The sequence below is a fragment of the Perca fluviatilis genome, chromosome 16, assembly GCF_010015445.1.
Source record: "Perca fluviatilis chromosome 16, GENO_Pfluv_1.0, whole genome shotgun sequence".
In the NCBI taxonomy this organism is placed as follows: Eukaryota; Metazoa; Chordata; class Actinopteri; order Perciformes; family Percidae; genus Perca; species Perca fluviatilis.
This window is the reverse complement of record NC_053127.1, coordinates 23,949,292-23,976,558: the sequence shown is the minus strand read 5'-3', so window position 1 is coordinate 23,976,558 and position 27,267 is coordinate 23,949,292. Positions and strand designations below refer to the sequence as shown.

Genomic DNA, 27,267 nt, shown 5'->3' with positions numbered 1-27,267 from the left:
AAGAGCCTTGATTAACCTCCACAATCGTCCCCACTCGACCTCTGGTTTACATACGACCCTCTGAAAGGCGCAGAGATAAACAATGCTCAAAAACATGTGAGGACAGCTGCACAATCACAAAAGAAAAGATAGCCTAAGATATTTTTTATTGGGTCACCACCAGCTGGGTCTAATTTGTTTAGACAGCTTGATGTTTGAAGTCCTGGGTCTTTTTACGCAATACCTATTGACTAGACCGGATTTTATCCCTATAAAAGCAGCCGTAACTTCACTGAAAGGTAGATGCGCTTAAAGGGTTGTTTTTGCCATCTCGAACTGTATTTTGTGACTCCCTCTGGACCAGGAAAATGTATGCAGCTTTTACGCTCTTCGTCTTCATCTGCTTGACTGCCACCACCCATGCAGATCACCATCAGCCTTGTCGTAAGACCTTGTAGTTCCATCATTTTGGTTATTCTTATATTGGTTTAAAATGTGTCTAATGTCTTCTATCTTGTTATCAGCATGCGTAAGACCCATCTAACTGACACTGTTGTCTTTCAGATGCACCCAATATGACAGGATTCATGAATGTGGTGAGTTCTTCAAATTTGTCCTTCAAGACCAATAGTCCTCCTTGTACTTTTTAAAGCATTTTAAAATATAACATTAAACCTATTCTCTTTCTCTCTGAATGTATGTTGTTGAATGACACCAGTTAAGCCTTAAGGGTGAATTGAAAGCATTTGGTGCATTCACTTATGACTCAATGGGCAAGAAACTACGGTTCAGATCAAACGAGAGCCACCCCGTCAACACATCCGTAGGTTTGGATGTGCTGATGTTTTTCGATGAGGTAACTGATTTCTTTCCTTTTTATAAATGTGACAGTTCACTTGATGCTGTTTTTCACCTTGACATCTAAATCTCTGTCTACATCTGGCAGGGAATATTCTATGAGATTGACAGCAAAAACCAGAGCTGTGAGAAAAAACATTGCAATGCACCCAGCACCCTCTAGATATCCCCGATGATGCAACATTCATGACTACAGTAAACACTGGGAATCCATCCATTGAAGGGGAGGGATTAAAAATCAATGCATGGACAGGATCAATGCCAGACAAGAAAGGTGAGAGAGATGCTATAAAATAATAATAATAATAATAATAATAATAATAATAATAATAATAATAATAATAATAATAATAATAATAATAATAATAATAATATGTGACAGAGTTTATTATGACTTGAATTTGTTTCCATCTTTCTCTATTTCAGGCAAGTACTACATGGCTGTAACCATGGAATGTTTGCCTGTGGGCACATTCTACTTCTATGAGTCCTCATCATTCCTTTTCAGGTTGGGGAATTATTTTGAAATGCTAGGGGCAAATGACACATATTGATGTGACTTTCTAGTATCTGTTAGCGCCACAGGTTATAATGAATGTTGTCGAAAAAATCTCCATGTCATTTTCTCACAGCCTCACGGAGATTGACACCGAGATCAAGGATCCTGATCTCCTCATGGTGCCCTCCATTTGTCTGGGACAGCCTTTGGAGGAGACACCTGAAGGGACCGTCCATAGCTTCCTCAACGAGTTCATGTAGATGACACCTTGCCAGCAGAAAATCCAACCCCCTATCCAAATGTGGTCTGCCAGAACCTTAGACTTTTCTTTGCTTTTCATGTGTGACTCAAGTTTTTTGTGTGGCACTGCACTACATCACATCTGTTTCCATCTTCCACTCCCCTATGAAAATATGGCTTTGAATGGATCATCCTGTATACATACACTTTGATGTGAAGGAAAGAGATGGCCTGGATTATAGAATTAGTCATAATTACTAACAGTTTGGTGGCTTTTCAAGTTGGTACTGCTTACAAAACCTGTAAGATATGCTTAATGGAACAATAAAATGTCAAAGCTGTCAATGGTGTGAAGAGACATTCTTTTATCCAATGTTATTTCCTTATTGAGTGTTTTGACTTGAATTTGTATACAACTTTTGAACACGCATGTTTTGCATCAAGAAACAGCAAACCTTTTCAGAGCTGTATGGTCGGATTAATGCACGAGGGGGCCCTGGGGCAAAAACATAGGTTTGTGCCCCAATTGACTCCCTGTTCCTTTCACCTGTGCATTCTGTAAATATCCATCAAGGAAAGTGTACTACACATGGAAGATTTATTATGTTCTGTCCAGCAATCCAGTAGCAATTAGGTTTTGGTAATTTGATTTGATTAAGTGTTTTTTAAGTGAATTCAAATCAATCAATATACAGTAGGCCTATGTTATAGCCTATATGTTAAAATATACATGTTCCAGGCCCTTTATCCATTATAAAGGTTGCTCTAAAAGTACTGACAGTAAACAAATAATACGATAAATTAAATTGTAGTACATCAGTTTATGTGACCTCACTGTTGGAAGAATGCATTGTAACTCTAGCTAACATTGATTGAACATTGGCGCCATCTACTGGATCATTTGCACTAATTGCTTTATATGCTTGATGTCAAGCCCCGCCTTCCCGCAGGCTGCAGCGAGATGCTCCTCGGCTCGTCAGGAAGAGATGAGAGTGGATAGGAATCAATCATCACCAGCTTCGGAAACCTCTGTAGTTGCGTTTGTAGCTCAGAAGTATACTGCGCGTGTCAAAACTGTTGTGGGATAACTTGATTTAGCCATACCTGCCAACACTCCCGTTTTTCCCGGCTTTCTCCCGTTTTTTAGCCCTATATCCCGGACCTCTCCCGGTTCGTTATTTCTCCCGGGAAACTGTTGAAGTTAAAAAGTTGAAACACAATGTACTTGCTAGATCTAATCAAATAACTACACTGATTAGCATTGGTCTGGCTCACACCGTCTGTAGCTTCTAAAGAATTGATTAGGTCATGGCTGTTATTTAGCATAGGAGACTCATTGTCCCCACAGGAAAGGTAACTTTTGTCTCCCTTAGGGGAGCCATCCCCAGACGTGATTAGAACAAAGGAAATGCAAACTCTGTAAACTTGAATATAATCAACACTTCCATGTGAAACGACCTTTGTCTGTAATCTGGAGTAAACCTGAAATCAGAGGTGTGTCGTTAACCTGGGACAGTTTCCATTCAGGGAGACACCCACAATTCCAAGGGATATAATTCTGAGCAGGAGAAAGATTCGACACTTCAATCTGTGACCCCGAAAGGGAAGCAGTTGGAGTCCGCTGTTTACAGTGTATTGCTTGTCATGTCGCATGGCTGCTAACTTGTGTCCCGACAGGGGAAGCATGTTTGCAGTCTGATGCTGGTAGTGTTTTATGTTTTATGTTTAATTGTGTTTTGACTGTCGTTTTCATGTTGTTTTATTAAACCCTTTTGCTTGACTTCCAATTCGACCGTCAGCCTCTCCTTCGTCCTCAGAAATCCAAGAACACGTCATTTGTAAATTATCCTACAAAACTCCCGTCATTTTCATGGCCAAAACTCCTTTTTAAATAATCGGACCAATATTTGTCTAATGTTGACCATGCAGTTGCCAGATATTGTATGAAACGCATCCTATTCACACAATCCACACACAATATAAAAATTTCAACCCGTTTGTCACCTCAACCTGGCAACCAGTTGCGCAGTTGATCTCTGTGCAAGCTTCGCGGAAAAGTCAGTCTGACCCGAAAGCGAGCTGATAAAAATGACAGGTGAAGGCGGTGTTCCCAAAAATAAATCGAAATATAGGCTAGCTGTAAATTTCAACAGTGTTGGGCACAACAATGTACATGCATCTTATTCATACACATAACAGTAGGCCTACACCCAGTACACAGTGCGTGTGTGTGTGTGTGTGTGTGTGTGTGTGTGTGTGTGTGTGTGTGTGTGTGTGTGTGTGTGTGTGTGTGTGTGTGTGTGTGTGTGTGTGTGTGTGTGTGTGTGTGAGAGAGAGAGAGAGAGAGTCGGCAGTCGGAGCGCTCTCTGTCAAGATGCAGAGACGTATGCTCGAGTTTATGCGCTTTCGGTACCGGAATTTGGCACCGTTTGATTTAAAGTGAATCCATCCTCGGTAGTACCGACATTATTTTTTATTTTGAATGCGTTCAGCAGAGAAGGGAGACTGGCGTTGAAAATAAGAATAAGAATATATGATCAATACTTACACTTTATTAATCTTGTAGGAATCCGCTGTTTTCTCCAAAATCTCTAACGTTAGCTGCACTGAAACGTCAGGTGCAGGCAGGCACTAAGCTGTCACTCAAAAATACTCCAAAACTCATTAGCCAATGGGGACGCTCCCCTGTAAAACCCGCCCTCGTGAGAGCTTTGTGTCAGAATCGCAAACAAACTTTGGAAGCGCAAACAAGAAAGCTGGGAGCAAAACTGCAAACGTGATGGAGAGAGAAAAAGACTGATCATTGAGAGAAAGAAGCAGAGGGAACTGTAAACAAAAGGACATATCAAATGAATAAAAGACCATTATTTTACGACTACACAAAGTCTAAAGTTTTACCTTTGAAGTGACAATTTTTTTGCTTGAGTTAGTGTTTTTTGTTTGATACTTGAGAAGATTTGCCTGGAATTAAAGACACAAAAATAATCCCATACATCCATACAACTAACTTTGAGTGAGGAGGAAGTAGTTTATTGAACCTAAGGTGACATGAAATGTGGGTCCATTGCCATTATGGAACAGAAATTCATCATTCAAAGTGAGGTTTCAGTCTCTGACAGACAGGCTGCATCCATGTCAATCTAGGCTTTTTCTTAACAGAAAAAAAACTGACTGAGATCTACATGGAAAAGTATGCACCAAACAAACCACTTTGAATTTTTACTGTTTTAATGAATACAAAAGTTGGGTGACCCTCCCTCCTAGACTAAAACATATTGGGTGACCCTCCCCTCAACAAAGAATAAAAAGACATGACCCTCCCCTATTTTCCTCCGGTGGTCCATTCCATAAAGGAATCAAATGGTCCCTAAAATATTTTTGTATTGGGTCACCACCAGCTGGGTCTAATTTGTTTAGACAGCCTGATGTTTGAAGTCCTTGGTCCTTTTACACAATACCTATTGACTAGACTGGACTTTATCCCTATAAAAGCAGCAGTAACTTCACTGAAGGGTTGTTTTTGCCATCTCGAACTGTATTTTGAGACTCCCTTTGGACCAGGAAAATGTATGCAGCTTTAACGCTCTTCGTCTTCATCTGCTTGACTGCCACCACCCATGCAGATCACCATCAGCCTTGTCGTAAGACCTAGTTCCATCATTTTGGTTATTCTTATATCGGTTTAAAATGTGTCCAATGTCTTCTATCTTGTTATCAGACACTGTTGTCTTTCAGATGCACCCAATATGACAGGATTCATGAATGTGGTGAGTTCTTCAAATTTGTCCTTCAAGACCAATAGTCCTCCTTGTACTTTTTAAAGCATTTTAAAATATAACATTAAACCTATTCTCTTTCTCTCTGAATGTATGTTGTTGAATGACACCAGTTAAGCCTTAAGGGTGAATTGAAAGCATTTGGTGCATTCACTTATGACTCAATGGGCAAGAAACTACGGTTCAGATCAAACGAGAGCCACCCCGACAACACATCCGTAGGTTTGGATGTGCTGATGTTTTTCGATGAGGTAACTGATTTCTTTCCTTTTTATAAATGTGACAGTTCACTTGATGCGGTTTTTCACCTTGACATTTAAATCTCTGTCTACATCTGGCAGGGAATATTCTATGAGATTGACAGCAAAAACCAGAGCTGTGAGAAAAAAACATTGCAATGCACCCAGCACCCTCTAGATATCCCCGATGATGCAACATTCATGACTACAGTAAACACTGGGAATCCATCCATTGAAGGGGAGGGATTAAAAATCAATTCATGGACAGGATCAATGCCAGACAAGAAAGGTGAGAGAGATGCTATAAAATAATACAAATAATAATAATAATAATAATAATAATAATAATAATAATAATAATAATAATAATATGTGACAGAGTTCATTATGACTTGAATTGTTTTCCATCTTTCTCTATTTCAGGCTGGTACTACATGGCTGTAACCATGGGATGTTTGCCTGTGAGCACATTCTACTTCTATGAGTCCTCATCATTCCTTTTCAGGTTGGGGAATTATTTTGAAATGCTAGGGGCAAATGACACATATTGATGTGACTTTCTAGTATCTGTTAGCGCCACAGGTTATAATGAATGTTGTCGAAAAAATCTCCATGTCATTTGTGTATCATTTTCTCACAGCCTCATGGATATTGACAATGAGATCAAGGATCCTGATCTCCTCATGGTGCCCTCCATTTGTCTGGGACAGCCTTTGGAGGAGACACCTGAAGGGACCGTCCATAGCTTCCTCAACGAGTTCATGTAGATGACACCTTGGCAGCAGAAAATCCAACCCCCTATCCAAGTGTAGCCTGCCAGAACCTTAGACTTTTCACATGCATGTTACAGGACAGTTTAACAAATATTGCTATGGGCAACTCCTTGCAGCTTTTTATATATATATCTTTGAGTAGACAATTGATAAGTCAGACTTTTAGCTTCTTATGAGTCATTTGTGCTGAAACAGGAAACCATGCATTTGGGGTAAAGACCATTCATTAGGGGCTTAACAAAACAAACGATATGGGAGCTTTTGTTGATTTGTTTGCATCAGATGATTTACTAATATAATTGGATGGTAATAATTTACTTATATTATAAGTTCGAGAAATGTGGTCAAATATATTAGAGTTATTATATTATGTGTGAGTGTACGTAAATATATTTTTGTGAAGATTATGTATGTGTATGTGTATATACATGTATGTTTGAATGTCGATATATATCTGCATGGATTGTACATTAAAAAACACCAAATGGCATATAGTTACATGGGAGTGTTCCACAGTACTAAGGGTCAGGAAGGGAAGTTAAAAAAATTAAAAAATTAAAATAATAATGACAATGACAATAATTAATTACTGAGCTACGGAAAAGGGATTAAATAAATGTATATGCCTACTTCTTCCTACTCCTTTTCAGACATGTCTTGGTTGATGTTTCTTATTGTTTATTAAATGTTTTGCTTATTTAACTTATCTGTACACTTCTTTGATGTTTTGTTTGGTTTATTTTTTATATGTCTGAAAAAATGTCTTCATTCATAATCAATAATCAATCTAATTCTAATCTGGGCTAACACAGGAGTTAATGTTTGTCAAATTGAAATTAGAGTCAAGTTTTAAGTTAGCACACAACTTCTTCCAAAGTGTTCACTTGAAGTTCTAGGTCTCTATGTAATCTGTAGCCTACTTTTCTTTTGATTACCTGTGAATTTAGTCTAACATGTTTATATTTTTATATTGTTACATATTTGCAAAATACAAATGCATTTGTGATACGCAATCTGGTAAGTTACAGTGCCTCTCTCCACACACAGAGACATGCAGATTAATTTCAGGCTTGGCTGTTGTATAAGTGTATATTGTCCAACACAGTGAGTCAATAAGCTTGACGAACGAGAGAAAAGTCAGAAGCTCGAGAGCACTGACAGACATGATGTGGCCCCTTCTGACCAGCAGTTCACGGAGCCACCGACAGGTGGTGTGTGTGCTACATGCATAACAACGAAAATACAAACTGTACCTTGCTATGTTAGCCACCAAGAAGCTTCTTAACGTTAGCTTGCAAACAAACTGTTATTTTTGAGTTTTGGGAAATGACAGTTTGTGCAGGAAAATAACGATATCACCCTCTTTGCAAAGTCCGCAACGTTGGGATTATTTGATTTCAGTCCGTCTTTGATTTAAAACGAGGTAAGTAAGTTGTAAAATGGCGGATAGCTAACGTTAACATCCAGGGAGTTTGTCATTGATGCTGCTATAACGTTACTGGCTAGCTGACCAGGCACTTGACATTAGCTAGTGTTGTCAGGAGTAATTGACATAAAAATACGACTTTCAGAATAAATTAAAATGAACGTGATGAATAATGGCGAGGTAGCCATTCCAGCTGGTGTACAGTAGCTAGTGGTCCCGTTGGGCAGTTAGCTATAGCTAACGGTAATGCTATCCAAACTAGCAACTAATCTGATGCTGAAAATGTATCAAACTAATTCTAAAGTGAATCCTAATCCCAAAGTAAGTTGCTCGGTACGAATAAAGTGGCCAAGGAGAGGGTCTAAAGGTAACTAGATAATGTGTCGGCTAACATCTCAATCAGTAAGCTAAGGTTAGCTCCCATTAGCCAGAGAGCTGTGCGGCACGGCCGTTTTAGTAAAGACAGCTCGTCAGGAAGAGATGAGAGTGGATAGGAATCAATCATCACCAGCTTCGGAAACCTCTGTAGTTGCGTTTGTAGCTCGGAAGTATACAACTGCGCGTGTCAGAACTGTTGTGGGATAACTTGATTTAGCTATATTCGAAGTAAGATTTGAGTTAACCACCACACAAATCTGGAAAATACTTGTAAGGATATTACGTTAACGTTACTTATCCAAGCAAGTAACGAACGTTATATTGAGGCACTCGAAACCAGTGCGCTTCCTATTTATGGTCCATGAAGTCAGGCCCCTCTGTCTGTTCAGGACAAGGACAACCATGTCATGTTTACACCGTGTTTGGGTATTGCCCGTTACAGTTCTAGTGTGCTTGTGTTGTGTAAACACGCCCCCACAGATTTCCCTTATCTGCTGTAACAGCTTAATGGCCGAGTTGTGAAGCATCGGCATCTGCATACCTTACGTTATTTGTCTGGTTGAACCACATAACCGTACACAAAATAATGATATCAGGTTAATGTACTTAAGTAATAAATTCCCTACCATCGCCCAACCTGCAAAAGAAGTAGGCCTATGTGCGGTGAGACAGGCACTCCACACCGTCCTACAGGTAGCCTACTGTTGGAGGAGCTGGGTTTCTTTTTAAAGACATTGACAATGAATGACATGACTGGAGAATGGCAGTCAGCACAGGGAATTTGTTAAACTAAAAGAAAATAGTTTTTTCTATCTTTTCCAGTCCCATGCATGCATGCAAGTGCAGGGTACAACTTGAACACTACACACTTTCTCCTAGTTTGGAAAACCGCATACCCAAGCCAGTCCGTAGCCTACAGTGTGGTTGAAAATAATACTGTAATGGGCCCAGAAACTTATGAATCATGTCTGCAGCTATATGCATGCTGGCATTCACTCATTTGTGTCAGCCAGCAGGAACTTAAGTTGTAGATTTAGCTTTGGTTCTTCAGTACTGGTGTCATACTGCTCTGTCATATAACCACCTGGCCAATGGTAGATGGGCAATTTGCCTTTAGAAAACCATCTGCTTGTCTTGCTCAGTAGAATTAATGTTCAACTTTGGGTCAAGAGGTCAATACAGGTCTAACAGTAACAGACATTAACTCCCTGTGAGTGTGGCTACCAAGTTAAACACTACACAAAATCACTTTCTAATATCCCCCATTCTTATCATTTGACTTAACGAGAGGAAGCAAAAAAAGCATGATTTTGATAAGGTCATTAAATTAATTTTCACTGCCCAGCTGCACATTCTCCCACAGTCACAGTCCACCCTGAAAAACATGTATAAATACATAAAATTGTCATCTAGTGATGTAGCACATTTTGGGTATTTTTATTTGATGAATGAAAAACTGTTATTAAACAAACTATTATCAATCATCATAATGTGTATTAACTAATTGATTACAATCAGCACTAGGTAGCCATAAACTCCATAACAAACTGGAGGATGACAACAATGATTGACAATGAAAATACGTTATCTGTATTTCCAAATGTGCAGTTTTTATGTTAATATAAATAACTGATTTTCAAGCCCTGGATTAGCTGCACAGTTGGAGATAGAAGTAGGATTTAGGAGTTCTCAGTGTGTAAAATTGTAGAACGAAGAGTGGAAGAAACTGACAAAAGCACCCCCATTAAGGCTGTAACAAAAGCTTGGATGTTGACGAGAGCTCTGAACGATTCAGAAAATGTGTGATTTAAAGTAGGGCTGCATCTAATGATTGTTTTCTTCATCAATCAGTTAAGATTATTACATTAATTGTTCTGTCTACAGAATCTCAGAAAATATTGGAAAAAAGGATGACATATTCAGATTGCTTTTTTTGTTTGGCCAATTGTCCAAAAATGAGAGAAGTAGCAAATCTTCGCGTTTGCTTGACGTGCACCTTGACGTGAAACCAGAAAATATCAAATCAATAATAAAAATTGTCAGTGCTAAAATTTCTGTCTGTAGGCCTTTTTCAGCCTTTTTCACAGCGGACATTTTGACATACTGCAGTAGGCAAAGCACAGATGTCACTAATAACACTAACAATGGTTCTGTTCTATTCATGTGTCCTAGTAGGCCATGGCAGTGTGACAGTGAGCCAAAATGAACAATACCAGCACCCTGAAACTGAAACAGCTAAAAGTAATTCAGCCATTATTAATTTTATTCTTAAGCCTACACCTCTGCTTTTTCAGGCTTTCCCAATCATGTCTGTTTGGCCTTAAGAATAAACATGCATTACAGTGAAAAACAATGGTTAACAGGGTTCTATTTAAGATGTAAATGTAGCTTAGCTAGCAGAACAAAAAGTGGTGAGTTCATGAGCAAAAATTCACAATCTAGTGTATATATGGGGGAAAATCAGTCACTTACATTGACATTTTACATTACAATTTCAAGTAGCTAAACTACTACTGCCATTCAACGACTTGGACTCACCACCTAGTTGTTTAAAAAATATTTCTTGTGTACACAACTTGTAGAGATATGCTATCACTGTAATTATTGCTGAGACCCAGAAAATGCTGTCATATTGTCTTGGCTTTTATCAAACATAATATCTCTGCATGGTAATCATCATGGCATATACACTGGTTTCATGTAACTGAGGTGTTTGAGTGGTTCATTGCCAGGCTGGTGCATCTTAGGTGAGCCTGATGCGCCAATAGAAACAAACATGTTCTCTTCATCCCTGGTCTTGAGTGTTAGATGGGGTCTTGTATAACATGTAGAGCTGGATGATAAGGACAAAATCAAACATCACAATCATTTTTGACCATATACCTCAATATCGATATTGTGGCGGTATTGTAGGGTTGGCAATCGGTGCTTCACAAAATATTTACACAATGAGATTTTTGATAAATAATCATCAGTAATGTGGATATAATGACTAAGTGGGTAAAAGCAAATAATAGAACAGCCAGAACAGTCTGGTAAGTTCAGAAAATTACATCACTTTACTATAATGTAGCCTTTAAAACCAGGAAAAGACAACACCTTATCTTTATATTACAATATCAAAAATGTAGGAAGATATCTAGCCTCATATATCGATATTGATATAATATCGATGTGTCGTCAATTCATCAACAAACTTTTCTCACATGGCTTATTTTCCAGGTGCAGATACCTTCTTGCTTGGGGTCCAGAGCAGTAGAAGCACCCACTCAAGCAGATCCAGAAAATGTTAAAGAAATGATAGCAGCGCAGGATTCGCACACAGAGTTTCAATTTCCTCAGTAAGCAGAGCATCACAGATGTGAATTCTCAAATTAAACTTGCATTTGAATGTTTCTTCTGTGTGTGTATGCATGTACACTGTCATGTTATTCTAGGAACTTAAATGTTATTTTTGAAATATGTTTGGTGGTTGTAATGACTTCATCTCTTGTGCACAGAGAGGCAGAATCTCAGTTGTCTTCAGATACTGACCTTGATGATCCTGATGGCAATCATGCAAAGACAGGAAAGGGCATGGTATGTTTTTCAAACCTTTGATCTTCATTTATTCCTTTTCCATATCTGTCCATGTGTAATCAGGGTCACAGGTAGGCTATAAACTATTCAGTCTAAACAACTGCACATTTAATGCTCATAAAGTGTGCTCAGAGTTAAAACACAATAACACACTTTCATCTTTCATTTTATAGGGGTGGGAATCTCTTGGCACCTTTCGATTCCGATTCAGAGGCTAACAATTGGATTCTAAACCGATTAGTGATGCATCTCGATGCAACAATTTTTTAATGTACATTTCCATGCGTGATTTAAAAAAATATACTACATATACAGTAAATCTGAGTTTGCTAATCACTTCCTAGACAAAGCAGCTAGACAAAGCTTAGATTTTGACATATATTTGTCACACAAGTTTTAATGAAATGTTTTGTCTACTGAGGTTTTTATTTTGTAGTCATTCCATGCTTAAGCCTTAAACATGCTTGTGAAAGTCACCTTCTCTCACACTAATCTTCCATGTCAGAGGCTCAGTCATGTTTAAAGGTGGAGAATTGGCTTCTCAGAACATGAAGGTGTCAGATGTAATGTGATAAAGTAGATGAACAGCCTATGTGTTTTTTGCCTAATTATTTGATTCTTATTAGATCATGTGTATATATACAAAATAAAAATTTTTTTCTTCCTTTTGGCCATTTTTGTTTTTTTTTCTGCACTCTTGCCTAAACTCTAAGTTGTTGTCCATTATCCCATCCTCTTTTCTGATTTGTACTTGTCTGGTGACAGTAACTTTTAAATAAAAATCAACACATTTATAAAAAATTATTATTATTAACTTATCTGAATCGAGCATCGAATTCTATTCTAGAGAGAATCGCGATGCATCTAAGAATCAATGATTTTTCCCACCCCTATCATTTAATATCTTTCTCCCTAACAGGCAGCCAAGAAGGGGAAGAAGGCGCTTGGAGACAAGGCCAAAGGTGGGGGAGCAGGGAGGACCCCCAGTCTTGGCAGGGTGAATGGCCATCATCAGGAGAACGGGATGGAGAATATGACCCTGTTCGAGGTGGTTAAAATGGGGAAGAGTGCCACACAGGTGGGTGTTGTAGTTTCTTCTCATCTTCTTCTCATTGTTTTGTTGTGAAAATATTTTAACTGGGGTGGTAGCTGTGGGTTCTTTTTTTTTTTCTCGATGGAATTGTATTGGGGCAGCACCATCATCCCGAACATGCAGTGATATTTTAAGATTTTTTTCCAAAGTTGTATTTGTCATGGTCATTTATTTATTTTCTAGTCTGTTGTTGATGACTGGATCGAGGCATACAAACATGACAGGGATATTGCTCTCTTGGACTTAATCAACTTCTTCATTCAGTGCTCGGGCTGTAAAGGTAAGTATCTGATATGATGTGTCTAAATATGTAATAGGTCGGGTGCCTGAAAGTAATTATATGCTGAACTTTGCTGACATTTTGTAACTCTTTACGCAGGTGCTGTGAGTCCAGAGATGTTCAGACATATGCAGAACTCTGAAATCATCCGAAAAATGACAGAGGAGTTTGATGAGGTGATGCAGGCTGTGTTTTTACATTAATTTACAGTACTTATGCTTAAATCAAAGAAGAATCTAACCATAAATCTGTGCAGTTATTAGATGCCAGCATGTGACAAACATAAAGGGAAATAAACAGTATGAATCGACAGTGATCCTCCTGACCTGAATCTGATTATCTCCGCGCTATCATCAAACAGGACAGCGGTGACTATCCGTTAACTATGTCAGGACCACAGTGGAAGAAATTCAGGATAAGCTTCTGTGACTTCATTGCGGTTCTGGTGCGTCAGTGTCAGTACAGCATCATCTACGACGAGTATATGATGGACACAGTCATCTCACTGCTCACCGGCCTGTCTGACTCACAGGTCAGGGCGTTTAGACATACAAGCACACTAGCAGGTTAGTTTTAATGTGCACGTTTTCACTTTGGTGTTCTGCATTTCTGCTCCCAGCCTGTCAGCACACTTACGCCGTTATTGTGCAGAAGCTGTATCTGAATTTTGTCATTTCCTGCAGCCATGAAGTTGATGACAGCCCTGGTGAATGTCGCTCTCAACCTGAGCATCAATATGGACAACACTCAGAGACAGTATGAGGCGGAGAGGAACAAGGTTGTTGCAAAAAGGGCCAATGATAGGTTGGAGCTCCTGTTACAGAAGCGTAAAGAGGTGAGAAGAAATATAAGTTGTCTAACACTTGTAACTACACATTTTGTATCATTCCAAATGCTTTTCTGTTAAAGCATTTGGATTGTATTCAATGTTTCTCTCAAATACCTGGTCTGTTTGTTCTGTGCATATCATAGTTCCATTAATGACATATAGCTGCATTCATCCACACTGTACATTTTATGTCTATGCCATCTATTTATTCATCTCTGCATGCTAAACTGCACTTTGTTGAACTAGTAGTTACTGTGTGCAATGACAATAACATTTAACAGTCTAATCCAAATATATAGTAGACCTCATGCATGAATCCCTCATACAAACAGATTTCTTCTTATGTGGCCTGTACGAGTGATTGAAGAGAATTTGTGGCGTTTACCAATTTTTACATATTTAGAATTTTCTTTTAGGTGCGTACAGAATTTACAAGTGGTCCAGACCTGTCATACGAATCATGAACAGATAGTCTGCCTTTCTCCAAAGGGAAAAAAACATGTCACATCTGACCTGAAATAACAATTAATCTAAATTAACTTTGAGTTTACTAAGTAACTTTAGTTACTGGAGTAACTAAAAATAAATAACTAAGATAACGCTGTCCAGTTTAATCCTCTGTTGCACCAACGGTGTAACATCACCTCCTGTAGGCTATGAAATGTCATTGTTTTGGCTATTTTCATGCATTTAAAAAGTATCACTTTCTGTTTATCTTTCAGCTTCAAGAAAATCAAGATGAAATTGAAAACATGATGAATGCAATTTTCAAAGGAGTGTTTGTTCACAGATATCGGTATGTGAATCCTTGATTGATTTGCATGCTGTATGTTGACTGAGAGATTTTACTGAGGAGCCTCTAATCATACTTGAGTCTTATCGCAACAAGCAGGGACTTTTCAATGTTCATTGTTGGCTTTCTGGCGCCCTCTAGTGTGAAATTAATGTCAACACCAATATTTGTCTATATAATTTTAGTTTGACACCCAACAGCTCTGCTGTGTTTACACAAGGCCATGTTATATTATGTTACTGACTAAATTAAATCAATTCTCTTGTATTTGCCAGTGATGCCATTGCTGAGATCCGAGCTGTTTGTATTGAGGAGATTGGAGTGTGGATGAAGCTGTACAGTGACGCCTTCCTCAATGACAGCTACCTGAAGTATGTTGGCTGGACAATGCATGACAAGGTGAGACTGTGTATAAACAAATTAACCTTAACTTGAGAAAAGCTGATGAAATGAAAAAAAACATGTCCTAACTTTTAACCTCAGTTTAAATCAAAGTAGCCTTTGAGTCAAACTTCTTGCAGTCACTTCAGAATACAAGCCATACGTAGTCCTCTTTGCTGAGGATATTTTTGCTGGGAGAAGCAGCTACTGGTAGTGTTGTATTTCAATCAAACAGGATGGTAACATCACAAAAGGTCCCCGTTTGTCCCTTTCTCCAGCACCAATGGGGCTCGGTGCTTGTGCTCCGTTGTTGTTTGAAGATAAGATTATGACATGTGATGTTTTTACAATCTAAATCATGAAGAGAAGTGCATCCATATCAGCATAAGACCAGCAGGTCACATGATTTTTGGAGGACTTAATGTTTTTGAGTCCATATCACCTTTTTATCAAAATCTGATGGAATGGAAAAAAAAACAGAACATTATATAATTAGATTGTGTCTGTAGGGGTACATAATAATAAACAGTTTTAATTGGGATAATGGCAAAGTAACCCCTAAGTTTTGGCATTCAAATATGATAAATAATTTATGTGTTTCTAATGTGACTGCAGCAAGGTGAGGTGCGGCTAAAGTGCCTGACTGCCCTACAAGGTCTGTTCTACAGCAGAGAGCTCGGCGCACGACTGGAGCTCTTCACAAGTCGCTTCAAGGTGAGCCAGCAGCGGCAACACTTCAGTGCTAGTTAGTCTTGTGCGTCATAAAAATGTGTTGTAAGTATACAGGCTTTTCACCAATTGCGCCTTCATATAAAGAGTAATAACATGATTATGACTTCAGTATACCCATGCATGATATGACAACTAATGTTCTGGAGATCATCTAGCAAAAATACTGTATCTGAAAGCTACTCTCATTGACAGGACCGCATTGTATCTATGACTCTGGACAAGGAATATGATGTTGCAGTGCAAGCCATTAAACTTCTGACGCTTGTCTTGCAGTGAGTAACCTCCCCTCCTCTTGAATGACACTCTTGTCTTTGTGAGACATTGATCTTGTCTTATGAAGTCGTATAATATGAAAAGACCTAATACTCATTAAAGTCAAGGATTTCATTTATTTTGTCTCAAATAAGAGACATTACCCTTGTCCATTAGTTTCATCATTTTTGTTTATAGCTGAGGTGACTGTTACTGGGTTTAAAATGGGGAGAATATGGCCGTAGTTTATATTTTTTCCCTTAAAGCTTCCGTAAACAAATAATTTCACACATTTAATTCTAAATGCTCATCTTTGATTGCCTAAGAATGTGGGCATTTCATTTCACAGGAGTAGTGATGAGGTTCTGACAGCAGAGGACTGTGAAAGCATATACCATCTGGTTTACTCAGCACATCGACCCATCGCTGTTTCAGCAGGAGAATTTCTCTTTAAGAAGTGAGTTTTTTTCTTTTGTATTTTGAAATTTTGTAACTGATAATAGATGTGGTTATCGTATTTTCAACACATTTATCTTAGGTCACATTACACGGTTTAAGTGCCAGAAGTGTTGCAGAAGAGGCCTGTTTATGGTCAGATTGGATTCACATTAGCCTATATTAGATTCCAAAGTTCATCTTGTTTTACAGCAAAAACAGAAGTGCAAAGAATTGGTGTGCCCGCCAAGTTAGTAACTGTGTGAGATCATGTTAAATATATTAAAGTAGAAACAATATTATGCATTCGGAGGTATGTTGAATCCATCATACAACCCCTTCAAGAGAGCATCTAAACAATGTATCCCTATAGAAATAGTGGGATAATAATGGGAAAATCCTGTTAAATCACGAAATCTAGTACTATGTGACTCCTGGCCTTTATGTCTGTGACACCCTATGTTTGTCCCACCTCATGGCTTTCCCAAAGGGACTGCAGGCAGAGCAGTTGTTTATTACACCTGGCTTTACGAGGCATTTTTAACAGCTTTTTGTATTGTGCTGATTGAAGGCTCTTCAGCCATCGAGATCCTGAGGAGGAGGGATTACCCAGGAGGGGCAGGCAGAGCCTCAATGGCAGCCTTATCAAGACTACTGTCTTCTTCTTCTTGGAGAGTGAGGTAACCAGGCCTTTGTGTCTTACTCCTGGATGTTAACCCTGTGCTCACTGTAATACATATGTTTATTGTAAGAAATCTGTTCTAGTTTTGAGTGTTATGATCTCATTTTAGTTTTGGATGAGATAATTCCAATTCTTTTAATCAAATGTATGTTTTCAGTTTGATTCAATAAGATTTATCATTTGATGTTTTACAGCTCCATGAACATGGGGCCTACTTGGTGGATAGCTTGTGGGATTGTGCGTCAGAGCTGCTGAAAGACTGGGAGACTATGATCAGCCTGCTGCTGGATGAGCCCATGTCAGGAGAGGAGGGTAAAGATCCATTCTTTCAGACAATTACTGGCTCAGATGTTTAGCTTCAGTATGAGGAAAGGAAACCTTCCTTAAAGGTATAATTTTATATATTTCTACTCTTTTTTTTCTTCTTCTTTTCTTTGCTTGGTATTCAGGTAGTTGGGCAAGTATTTTCATTATATTGTCAGTAATCTGTGTCTGTGATTTGTAGCCCTGACTGATCGCCAGGAGACGGCTCTGGTTGAGATCATGCTCTGTGCCATTCGGCAGGCTTGTGAATGCCACCCTCCAGTAGGCAGAGGCACAGGGAAGAGGGTGAGCGTCAGGTCGTCACGCTCGACATACAGTAGAGAGGATAATTTGTGTCTCTTGAATGATTTCATGTTATAAACATTGTTTTGGTTTTTGTGTATGGAAAAGGTCCTGTCTGCCAAGGAAAAGAAAACACAGCTGGATGATCGGACACGGATCACAGAGATGTTTGCAGTTGCATTGCCTCTGTTATTGGCAAAGGTGATTACTTGTGTTCTGCACTACAGCCACCAGCTGTCCGAGTTGGTTTAATTCCCAACCATTCAACCTAAATGCTTTCTCTTTTCTTGTCCCAGTACTGCGTCGATATTGATAAGGTGACGAATTTGCTACAAATACCAAAGTACTTTGATCTTGACATCTACACAACTGGCCGGTTAGAAAAGGTTTGTCAATTTTTACATCTGTTCTAGATTGTGCAACTTGTAAATTGCAGACAGTGTCAGTTAAACAATGTTACGTGCTTTCATGTTCTCATTAAGCATTTGGATGCCTTGTTGCGGCAAATCTGGGAGGTCCAGGATAAGCACACAGACACTGAGGTCCTGGAGGCCTGCTCTACCACCTACCATGCTCTCTGCAACGAAGAGTTCACCATCTTCAACCGCGTGGACATCGCTCGCTCCCAGCTTCTCGATGAGCTTGTAGACAAGTTCAATAGACTCCTGGAGGACTTCCTGCAAGAGGTGTGTGTTGTAAGATTTATCTTTGCGTGGATTGTTTGAAAGCATGTTCGCAGGTGCAGAGGCAGGGGTGAATGTCACAGGTTTAATCTCTTGTTTGTCAGGGTGAAGAACCAGATGAGGATGATGCCTACCAAGTTCTATCTACACTAAAGAAAATCAGCGCTTTCCACAAGTAAAGCAGTCAACATGTTTTCTCATGATTTCAATTTATTGTTACTAATTAAAGACATAGTCATAGAATTTCCAGTTATACTATTTGGCATTTAACCCTTGTGTTGACTTTGGGTCACATTGACCCGTTTTCAATTTTTGTTTTATATCAGAAAATATGGGACGTAGAAATAAGCGCTGAAAATGTGTAGAAGAAAAATTTAACAATTTAAAATGTTGGAAAAAGCAACAACAAATGTCGGAAAAAAGTGTTTTTTTCAAAATTGACAGGAAGACAACACAAGGGTTAAGTTGAGTTTTGGTTTTCTTTTATGAGGTAAGATGTGGTTAATACCATTTGCATTCATCATGTTATTATGTATTATTTATCATTTGTGTTTTTCTTTTTGCTTCCAGTGCACATGACCTCTCTAAGTGGGATCTCTTCACCAGCAACTACAGGCTACTCAACACAGGCCTGCAGAATGGGGATATGCCTGAACAGGTACCAGCAGAGTATTCTCTGACTTTGTCAGTAATACCCTTTTTCCACCAAATTAGCATGTATATATAGATTTTTTTAAACACAGGTAAACCTGTTAAAAATAGCCAATAGAATTATTTCTTATTGCCAGTAAGACAAGTATGCCTGTCTAGTTTTTCTGGTGTGTCACATTCTACGTCAAAAACGCTCCGGAAAACTGGTGTTAACTTTTCCTACTACAGCTCTACGATACAGTGCACAAAAACATTGATAAATACCCGTGCCTCCTGCAGAGTCATTTTTCCTGGTGATGAATGCCAATTGTAACCTTTCCCACTGCAGACAAAAGCCAGATGTTAGTGGGTGTAAGTGTTCTTTTTTTTTTTTTGGGCCAGTGGAAAAGAGGTATGACTTCCCAAAAATGCAAAACCAACAATTTCAGTCAATCAGTGCGTTAACATACACTTAAGTATCCATGGTGGGCTTTCTGCAGTAAGTTTATTTCTTGAAAATCATGTAAACAAGGAAATTGGTTTCTGTAGTTAGGGTAGGGGATTACAGAAATCTTGCCCATGTATAAGGGTAACATGGTTTCTAATCAACTTTTTACATGAAAAAAAGGTGCAGACAGGGAAAGTAACAGAGCAGAAAGGAGAGATAATTACATGGAGCATTGCATTCTTGTATTTAAAATTATCCCATCCAAAGTCCGACTGAAACTAACACAAAGTAGCCAAAGTAGTAGAAGTCTAAATAAGTCTGTCTCCACCATAGAACTATTCTTTAAATTCACACATATTTGTGTTGTGAGGAAGCAGCGTCTTCTGTAACTAATACAGTTAAAGTAAGCAAGCAGTAAGGTTGGGATAGGGGAGAAATATAACATTTATAAGCAGATTACCTGCGTAACCGGATCTCTCTGAGTAACCTGGTTACTTAAGTACATGTAAATGCATGGACTGTGTGGAACAGTATGGCTCATCTGATCTCCTTGCCTTCCCCCCAGATTGTGATTCATGCAATGCAGTGCACCCATTACATCATCCTGTGGCATCTTGCGAAGGTTTCAGACGGCAGTTCATTAAAGGTATTTACATATTGGTCATAACACATTTTTAGGTATACTTCGCAAAATAAGTGTATAAGGAAAGGTATAAAAAGGATATCAGTTAAAACAAACCAAACATGTTTATACATTTGTCAAATAGCTACATTATCACAGTCAGTTTAAAAGTAGTCTACCTCCTAATGTGCAAGACAGCTAACAGCCATTTACTACATTATTAAAATAATATTAACACTGAGTTCTTTAAAGAGATTTGGGTTTTGGATTGCATCTGTTAAGTGGTATTCCCTGAATGGCTGGCACTCGGTACATGGAGTTTTAAAGTACTTTTTACACATCTTTTACTTCATACTTAAAAAATGTATCAAGAAAGCTATGGCTTTTCTCCAAAGACTGATTTTGGCACTAATTGATTGTCTACTTGAACATTTGCTCCTTTTAGGGTGATATGGTGACCTTGAGAAAGCAAATGAGAGCTTTCTGCTTGATGTGTCAGCGTTACCTAAACAGCATCAACAACGCAGTTAAAGAACAGGTGGGGTTATGTCGATAGGACTGTTCTTTTATTCCTGACTTCTCTACATGGCCGTTTTTCAGTACTACTGAAAGTGTTCATCAATGCTGAAGTGTTGTGTTTATTCCAGGCCTTCACCATACTATGTGATCTGCTAATGATCTTCAGTCACCAAATTATGTCTTCAGGCCGGGAACAACTGGAGCCTCTGGTCTATACGCCAGACTCTTCTTTGCAGGCAGATCTGCTCAACTTCATTCTGGATCAAGTGTTCATTGATCAGGATGATGACAACAACAGCACAGGTCAGAGTCGGTCAGCAGTGTGTCAACCAACCACACTCAAATTTGAAAAATGAGGAGGCATGTACTGTTGATGATTTCTTTTTGTAAATATTTGTAATATTTTGTATTTTCCAGACGGACAGCAAGACGAAGAAGCCAGTAAAATTGAGGCTCTGCATAAGCGAAGAAACCTTCTAGCTGCCTATTGCAAATTAATCATTTACAATGTGGTGGAAATGAACACCGCAGCAGATATATTTAAACAGTATATGAGGGTAGGTTTAAATCCCTTTTTTTATCACTTATAAGGAATTCATCTTACCCTGCTCTTCTTAATAACAGTATTCCTTCTGTTTTTTCTTAGTATTACAATGACTACGGAGACATCATCAAGGACACATTGAGTAAAACAAGGCAAATCGACAAAGTACAATGTGCAAAGACACTCGTATTGAGCCTGCAAGCGGTAAGATTCTTTGCCCAGGTTGAGACTCGATCATTTTGTAAAAAGATAACATATTCATTGTTGCCATTTTTGTATATACATTAGTAGATTCAAGCAAATCTTCCACATTATTGAAAACAAAATCTAAAACATTTACTGACTTTAATAGTAATCTATGAGGCATCACCTTTACAAAAGCTTGCTCCACTGTGCCATGTAAACAGAGGAAGATGGGGGTCTTCTTCAAACTGAATTATAATAAAGGATACAGTTGGTTTAGGTTACAGCATATCACAGGTGCATTTAGTCCAGGATTTAGACCTCTCAGTCTGTGAAAATAGTTGAGAAAGTGTATTTCTGTCATTATCTTTATAGTTATTCAATGAGATGTTGTCTGAACTTGGCTTCAATGTCGACCGCTCAACATCAGCCTTCTGTGGCATAAAAGAGCTCGCCCGACGCTTCTCATTGACTTTTGGCTTGGATCAATTGAAGACCAGGGAGGCTATTGCCATGTTACATAAGTAAGTAATAGTCCTGAGCCAGGGCCTTGTGGTTTACAGCTTTGCATGCAACTCAGTTCTTACACTGACAAATGTGTTTTTTAATGCGCAAGGCAAATCACTATTTTCCTCTGTATTTTAGGGATGGAATTGAGTTTGCTTTTAAGGAACCTAGTCCCCAAGGACAGGGGAGTCCACCTCTCAATCTAGCTTTTTTGGATATCCTGAGCGAGTTCTCCAGCAAACTAATTCGGCAGGACAGAAGATCAGTGTAAGTTGTAGCCACAAGACGTGTGTTATGGTTTGTTTGTGTTGAGCATGAAGCAGACAATGGACAAAACTGTTTTCTGATACTTCTACAGTCACATGTACCTGGAGCGATTCATGACGGTTCAGATGGCCCTGCAGCGAGAGGACTGCTGGTTGCCCCTCATCTCATACAGGAACTCCTTGCAGGCTGGAGGGGACGATGACACCATGTCTGTCATCAGTGGGATCAGCAGTCGAGGGTCCACCAGGAGTAAGAAGTCAAAGCCTGCCACTTCTAGCAAAAGGAAATTGCCTGAAGGTGAGCATTTTTTAAATCATTATACTATTATTTTAGATTAAGATTGACTTGTGTACTATATGAGCTGCAACATGCGGTAATCTTCACCAAACTAACTTATTTAAAATATTTTTCTGTGCCCCCTCTCAGAAATAATATTACCAATTGCTAAATGACAAATACACAGTAGCAAAGTTTGAACCCTAACCCTTTTTTAAAAATTTTAATTTTTTTATTGTCATACGTGTATTTCAACAATTTGTCAGTCACTGGGGAACATTGATCATCTGAGGAACCTCTGCAAATACAAGAAGTTGTGTTGTTTAATACATTATTTTCTGTAGCAGAAGAGAACAGCTGCAGCAGCAGTGATGCAGTTTGGATGAACCGTGAGCAGAATGTGCAGACGCCGGTGATGATGCATTCTCCCCACCTCACCTCTACTGTACTGAGGGATCCAAAGAAGATGAGGCCAGAGGACAGCTACACGACTGCATTCACCATGCCAACAGAGCAGCATTCCCATCAGCCTGTGCCTCCCCAGCACCAGCCACACCATCACCACCAGGCTGCCATTGACTACAAGTACACAAAACCTTTTCTACGTACCTATTCCTTTACCTTACCTTGACATGAATATTTGCAAATGTTGCTGCGGTTTACAGCATCTCGTGCTACGTTTGTACTACAGGAATTATGAGGTCATGTTAAATACTGAACTCTGTCCCCACAGTACCCAGGTTACTTGGATGTTGACACAGAGGCAACAAGCCGAGGCCCGTCAGCAGCAGGAGCGAGTTAGCATGCACTATGCCAAGATGAGGAATCACATGCAGCAAGCGATGTAAGATGGCACTCCTCTTCAGAGTGCATTAAATAGGTTTGAATTGTGGAGGAACCCCAGGAAATGTAACAGTTTTTTAAAATAACATCCAGACAGTAATAAACAGTATGTTGAAAAGCACAATCTCCTAACAAGTGTCTATGTGTACTCCTCAGTCGTCGAGGCTCAGGCCTGATGGAGGATGATGAGGAGCCAATAGTGGAGGATGTGATGATGTCATCAGAGGACCGCTTGGAGGATATCAATGAGAGCATGGATTTTGACACAATCGACATAGATTTGGTAATTTAAAGCTGCAATCCCTTTTTGGCTAATTGGGGGCAAACAATATGGCAAACTTGTTAGCAAACTGTTGCTTATTTACACATTCAGCAGTGACGAAGCAACATTATCATTCATTTAGAGTTGTGTTTGTGTCCACACAGTGAATGTAAGTCCAGTATTCACTCTCTTTAAGCTCTGTTTTTGGTCTCTACCAACTCCTGAGGGAAATATCCGGCTCTAAATGCTCCACTATTTTTACCAGCTAGTCCCTGACTGTGTCTGTCAGTTGTTTGGTGCTGACCAGCTCGTTTACAGTGGGCTTTTAGAACTTTTTCTCTCAAAACAGCTGCTTTCTGCGGTTGAAAACAATTTCATGGGAGTGGTGAAAGGGAAAGTAAACTTGTGGGCCTAAAAGCTAAACAATAAACTGAAACTCACTATAAAGCTCCATAAAGTTGAGAGGAGTTGCAGATTCAGGTGATAAGTATCTGTTGGTTCATGACTACGAGCGACCCATTTCACATTGTCATTCAATACATTGTTATAATGTAAAATATTGATTATAGCCACTGCTCATGTGGATTCCCAGTACCAATACAGACACTGCCTTATTTACGGTAAATCAGTCTGTATGACCCGGTCATGCTTTACTGGGAGCAAACTTTCTGAGACAGTTTCCTCCAAATAACTAAAGTGTTGTTGCTTCCCTGTGGTGCCAAATATTAGAATTTGCATATCAGTATAATTGTCAGCATTTGATTGCCACAGTTAGAGTTACAGACTATGAGCTTCAAATAGCCTTTTTGTTGTCTCTTATTTCCATTACATTTTATGATGCATTGTTCTGACTGCGCTGTTATTTTTCAGCCCGCTTCAAAGAATCGCAGAGAAAGAACTGAACTAAAGCCAGACTACTTTGATCCGTCTTCCATCATGGATGATTCGGTAAGGATTTTCCACTTCCTATAATGCCATTTGCTTCTTCTTTTTATTTAATAGGTAAATGTGAGTGGCCATGTTTGCTCATCATTTTTAGGCCTGTTTTCTTGAGTTAACTCGATTTTCTCATGATCATGAATCATTATTAAAGGATGTGTTATGAATATAATTTGTTATCCATACATTTGAATATTACAAGTTGGAGTAGCCAGTACTTACCTGCTGTTGGCTTTAAAGGTGGCACTGAAACATTTGTAGCTTTCTCCATCATGGAGGACGGCAGCGATAGACAGAATTTACATCATTTACAATGGATTCCTACAGCAACCCTAATAGCAAAAAGGCATCAACATTTCTATAGAAATGTCTATAAAAACCCTGTACTAGTTCTTTCTCAATCCTATATTATCCTATATTCACAGTGGACAATAACTTCAATTTCTGAATGTCAAAACTATAATATGTCTTCTCTTCTTTCTCGGCAATAAATTGTGCCAGAACATTGTTTTTCCTGTTCATAAGATTGTAGATTTCTTAATAACTTTTTTGTATGTCTTTAGGTTCTCAATGTTTCAATGTTCTAAAAACAAATTGGATGCATCAAGGAGAATGTGATATCAAAATCCTTGGAAGATAAGAGGGATGACAGTTCTCTGTGAAGATCAGAATGGAGCGAAATGGTTTGCTATAAATGGTGACACCAATGTTTGCCTCTTTAACACTTTGTTAAAACTTAGAGCGAGAGCTTGAATTTGAATTTTATTCTGACATTTTCACACACAGGACTTTTGTCACACTGCAGCAGAAATGTTTGTTTTGGTTCAGTTACCCTCAAAACAACTTGATGTTAGCTTAGCTCACGACATGTGGCAGGTGCATGGTGAGGGGACAATAACAGACTGAAATTCAAATTAATATATACCTTTAAACTTTTTCATTCAGTAGACAAGAATTGTCTGATGTAAATACATAATGGCCAATATACAGGAGGGGTAAAGTAAACACAATTTCATGAACACCAGTGGATAGAAATATATAATAGCCCTGCAAAATAATACTACCTTTGTGATGCTTGAAGTGTTCAGTTGTTGTTGAACACTATGATGACACTGCACTCAGTCACAGAGGTATTAATTCAAGTCAATGATAATTTTACAGCCATATTTTTTTCAGAAGTTATCATAGGCTCCAATCAATGTCTCTCTGACGCAATCTAAACAGAAATTGAACATCATAAGCTTTATAAAAACAGCATTTATTGCAGGGTTATTAAATTGGACTGCGTAACATTATAAAGGTGTCAGTGATATTGCATTTACCTACTATACTTTTAAACTGTAGATTTTGGCATGGCATGTAGCCATATATCGAAACATGTATACAGTAAAGTATAATGTGAACTGGCGTCTCATACTGTTCAAAGGCCTTGCCAGAAATGATATACGACATTCTCAGATTTCTTTGTGATGGTATTTTTTAGAAATGTATGTGTTCTGCTTTTATACCTTATAGATGACTTTGATTTATAGATATTTTGTAATGACAATCAAATGTAAATTAATGGTTTCTAATCATGTTATTTCACGTAGATGCTGAAATAATCCTTTTTAATGAAAATGATTATGTTACTAAAGATATGGCCAGCCGTTTGTATTTTGTTTTCATCACTCTATTACAAATAGGTGCAAAAATAATGCATTAACCAAATGTAGTAATTTGACAAATTCATGGCTGCATCTAAAAATATGTTTTAATATTGGGAGCATTCAGTGTCATACATTAAATTTTGACTCAACCTTAAACATGTATCTCTCCTATATCATGACTATTTTTCTCCACTGTATAGTATCTAATAATATCCAAGAAATGCCATAGTATCTTTAAAAAAAAAAGGATTTGAAAAATGGTTGAGAAAGATGTGTGCTGTGTGTTTTGTTTCCAGTTTGCAAGTTTAGAGGATTTTTTCAAATAGCCAATTTATTTGATGAGCCACTGTTGGGTGTATAAGAGTTATAGAATTATTCTAAATTATAAAGTTTTAGAATTCTTTAGTCAACTATCATAGTATCAGAATTGTATATTATACAAGTACAGATGTGTAATATATTGTGAATCAGTGCTTATTTTACATTTGCAGTTTCTGTTTGCTTGGAATTTTAGGGAAAGGTTAAATAGAATGTAACTATTTAAAGTAACTACTAATTTGCAAGTATGCGTACAGTATATTGTTTTTTTAAATGGATTGTTGCCATATTTCTTTACCTCTGTGTGTACTGGCCTGGTTGGCAGATTCAGATTTGATTGAAAATTGTGTATTCATATTGTAGTTAGAAACAAATCCCTAATATCCTCAGAATCTCACTATAAACTGGAGAAACAGATCACATGGTCTTGAATATTACCATATACAGTACATACTGACTATTCATATTAGGCAGATGAGAAAAATACATCTTAGAATTGCTTGTAAATTTACATTAATCCTTTCATTTTGAATCATTTGTTTTGCATTAAACTGCTGAAAATGTGCATACATCTGTATGTTTACACATATTTAAATATTTGTGTATATTAAATTTGTGTTTTTATTCTGTGTCCCATTGCATCCTTTAAGATTTGTATATGTCTAAAGCTGTAATGTGAACCGATAATGATGATCTGAATCTAGGTGTACTAATGAACAGTTGAAGGATGTATAGCAATAATGTCTT

The 27,267-nt window shown here is 38.3% G+C and overlaps 3 protein-coding genes across 4 annotated transcripts; all 3 read left to right on the top strand.

Moving 5' to 3' along the window:
• Nucleotides 1–263: 263 nt before the first annotated feature.
• On the top strand, nucleotides 264–1,712 carry LOC120544713 (ependymin-1-like). The gene is given in 7 exon segments (XM_039778665.1): nucleotides 264–423; nucleotides 544–575; nucleotides 698–835; nucleotides 926–971; nucleotides 974–1,111; nucleotides 1,264–1,345; nucleotides 1,470–1,712. Coding segments are annotated over 7 exon segments (639 nt in total). The 5' UTR covers nucleotides 264–347; the 3' UTR covers nucleotides 1,597–1,712.
• A 3,374-nt stretch (nucleotides 1,713–5,086) lies between these two features.
• On the top strand, nucleotides 5,087–7,066 carry LOC120544714 (ependymin-1-like). Its single transcript, XM_039778666.1, has 6 exons — nucleotides 5,087–5,217; nucleotides 5,312–5,343; nucleotides 5,466–5,603; nucleotides 5,694–5,880; nucleotides 6,015–6,096; nucleotides 6,232–7,066. Exons 1-6 carry the CDS (start codon nucleotides 5,142–5,144, stop codon nucleotides 6,356–6,358), a joined length of 642 nt encoding a protein of 213 aa, XP_039634600.1. The 5' UTR covers nucleotides 5,087–5,141; the 3' UTR covers nucleotides 6,359–7,066.
• Nucleotides 7,067–7,567: 501 nt separating this feature from the next.
• On the top strand, nucleotides 7,568–27,143 carry stag2a (stromal antigen 2a). Of its 2 annotated transcripts, none has more exons than XM_039778133.1 (34): nucleotides 7,568–7,787; nucleotides 11,391–11,509; nucleotides 11,669–11,747; nucleotides 12,667–12,825; nucleotides 13,024–13,120; nucleotides 13,220–13,296; nucleotides 13,482–13,686; nucleotides 13,804–13,955; nucleotides 14,672–14,745; nucleotides 15,018–15,141; nucleotides 15,739–15,837; nucleotides 16,048–16,127; nucleotides 16,457–16,564; nucleotides 17,114–17,222; nucleotides 17,419–17,536; nucleotides 17,730–17,833; nucleotides 17,939–18,031; nucleotides 18,127–18,216; nucleotides 18,313–18,516; nucleotides 18,618–18,688; nucleotides 19,084–19,171; nucleotides 20,157–20,237; nucleotides 20,659–20,751; nucleotides 20,861–21,035; nucleotides 21,150–21,289; nucleotides 21,379–21,480; nucleotides 21,835–21,983; nucleotides 22,105–22,233; nucleotides 22,325–22,530; nucleotides 22,857–23,094; nucleotides 23,243–23,353; nucleotides 23,509–23,635; nucleotides 24,485–24,562; nucleotides 25,117–27,143. In XM_039778133.1, the coding sequence occupies exons 2-34, from the start codon at nucleotides 11,466–11,468 to the stop codon at nucleotides 25,138–25,140; spliced, it is 3,828 nt and encodes a 1,275-aa protein (XP_039634067.1). In that variant the 5' UTR covers nucleotides 7,568–7,787; nucleotides 11,391–11,465; the 3' UTR covers nucleotides 25,141–27,143. The 2 variants fall into 2 exon arrangements, with proteins under 2 accessions (XP_039634067.1, XP_039634066.1); XM_039778132.1 differs by having other exon boundaries at nucleotides 22,854–23,094.
• Nucleotides 27,144–27,267: the final 124 nt, after the last annotated feature.

What these genes read in the sequence shown, in the direction of transcription:
- LOC120544714 (XM_039778666.1), top strand. Translation starts at nt 5,142, where the DNA reads ATGTATGCAGCTTTAACGCTCTTCGTCTTCATCTGCTTGACTGCCACC. An exon ending in AGATCACCATCAGCCTTGTC is followed by an intron (nt 5,218 to 5,311) that starts GTAAGACCTAGT and finishes GTTGTCTTTCAG; the next exon opens with ATGCACCCAATATGACAGGA. An exon ending in TGCTGATGTTTTTCGATGAG is followed by an intron (nt 5,604 to 5,693) that starts GTAACTGATTTC and finishes TACATCTGGCAG; the next exon opens with GGAATATTCTATGAGATTGA.
- stag2a (XM_039778132.1), top strand. Translation starts at nt 11,466, where the DNA reads ATGATAGCAGCGCAGGATTCGCACACAGAGTTTCAATTTCCTCA. An exon ending in GTGTTTGTTCACAGATATCG is followed by an intron (nt 14,746 to 15,017) that starts GTATGTGAATCC and finishes TGTATTTGCCAG; the next exon opens with TGATGCCATTGCTGAGATCC. An exon ending in TCGTATTGAGCCTGCAAGCG is followed by an intron (nt 21,481 to 21,834) that starts GTAAGATTCTTT and finishes TTATCTTTATAG; the next exon opens with TTATTCAATGAGATGTTGTC.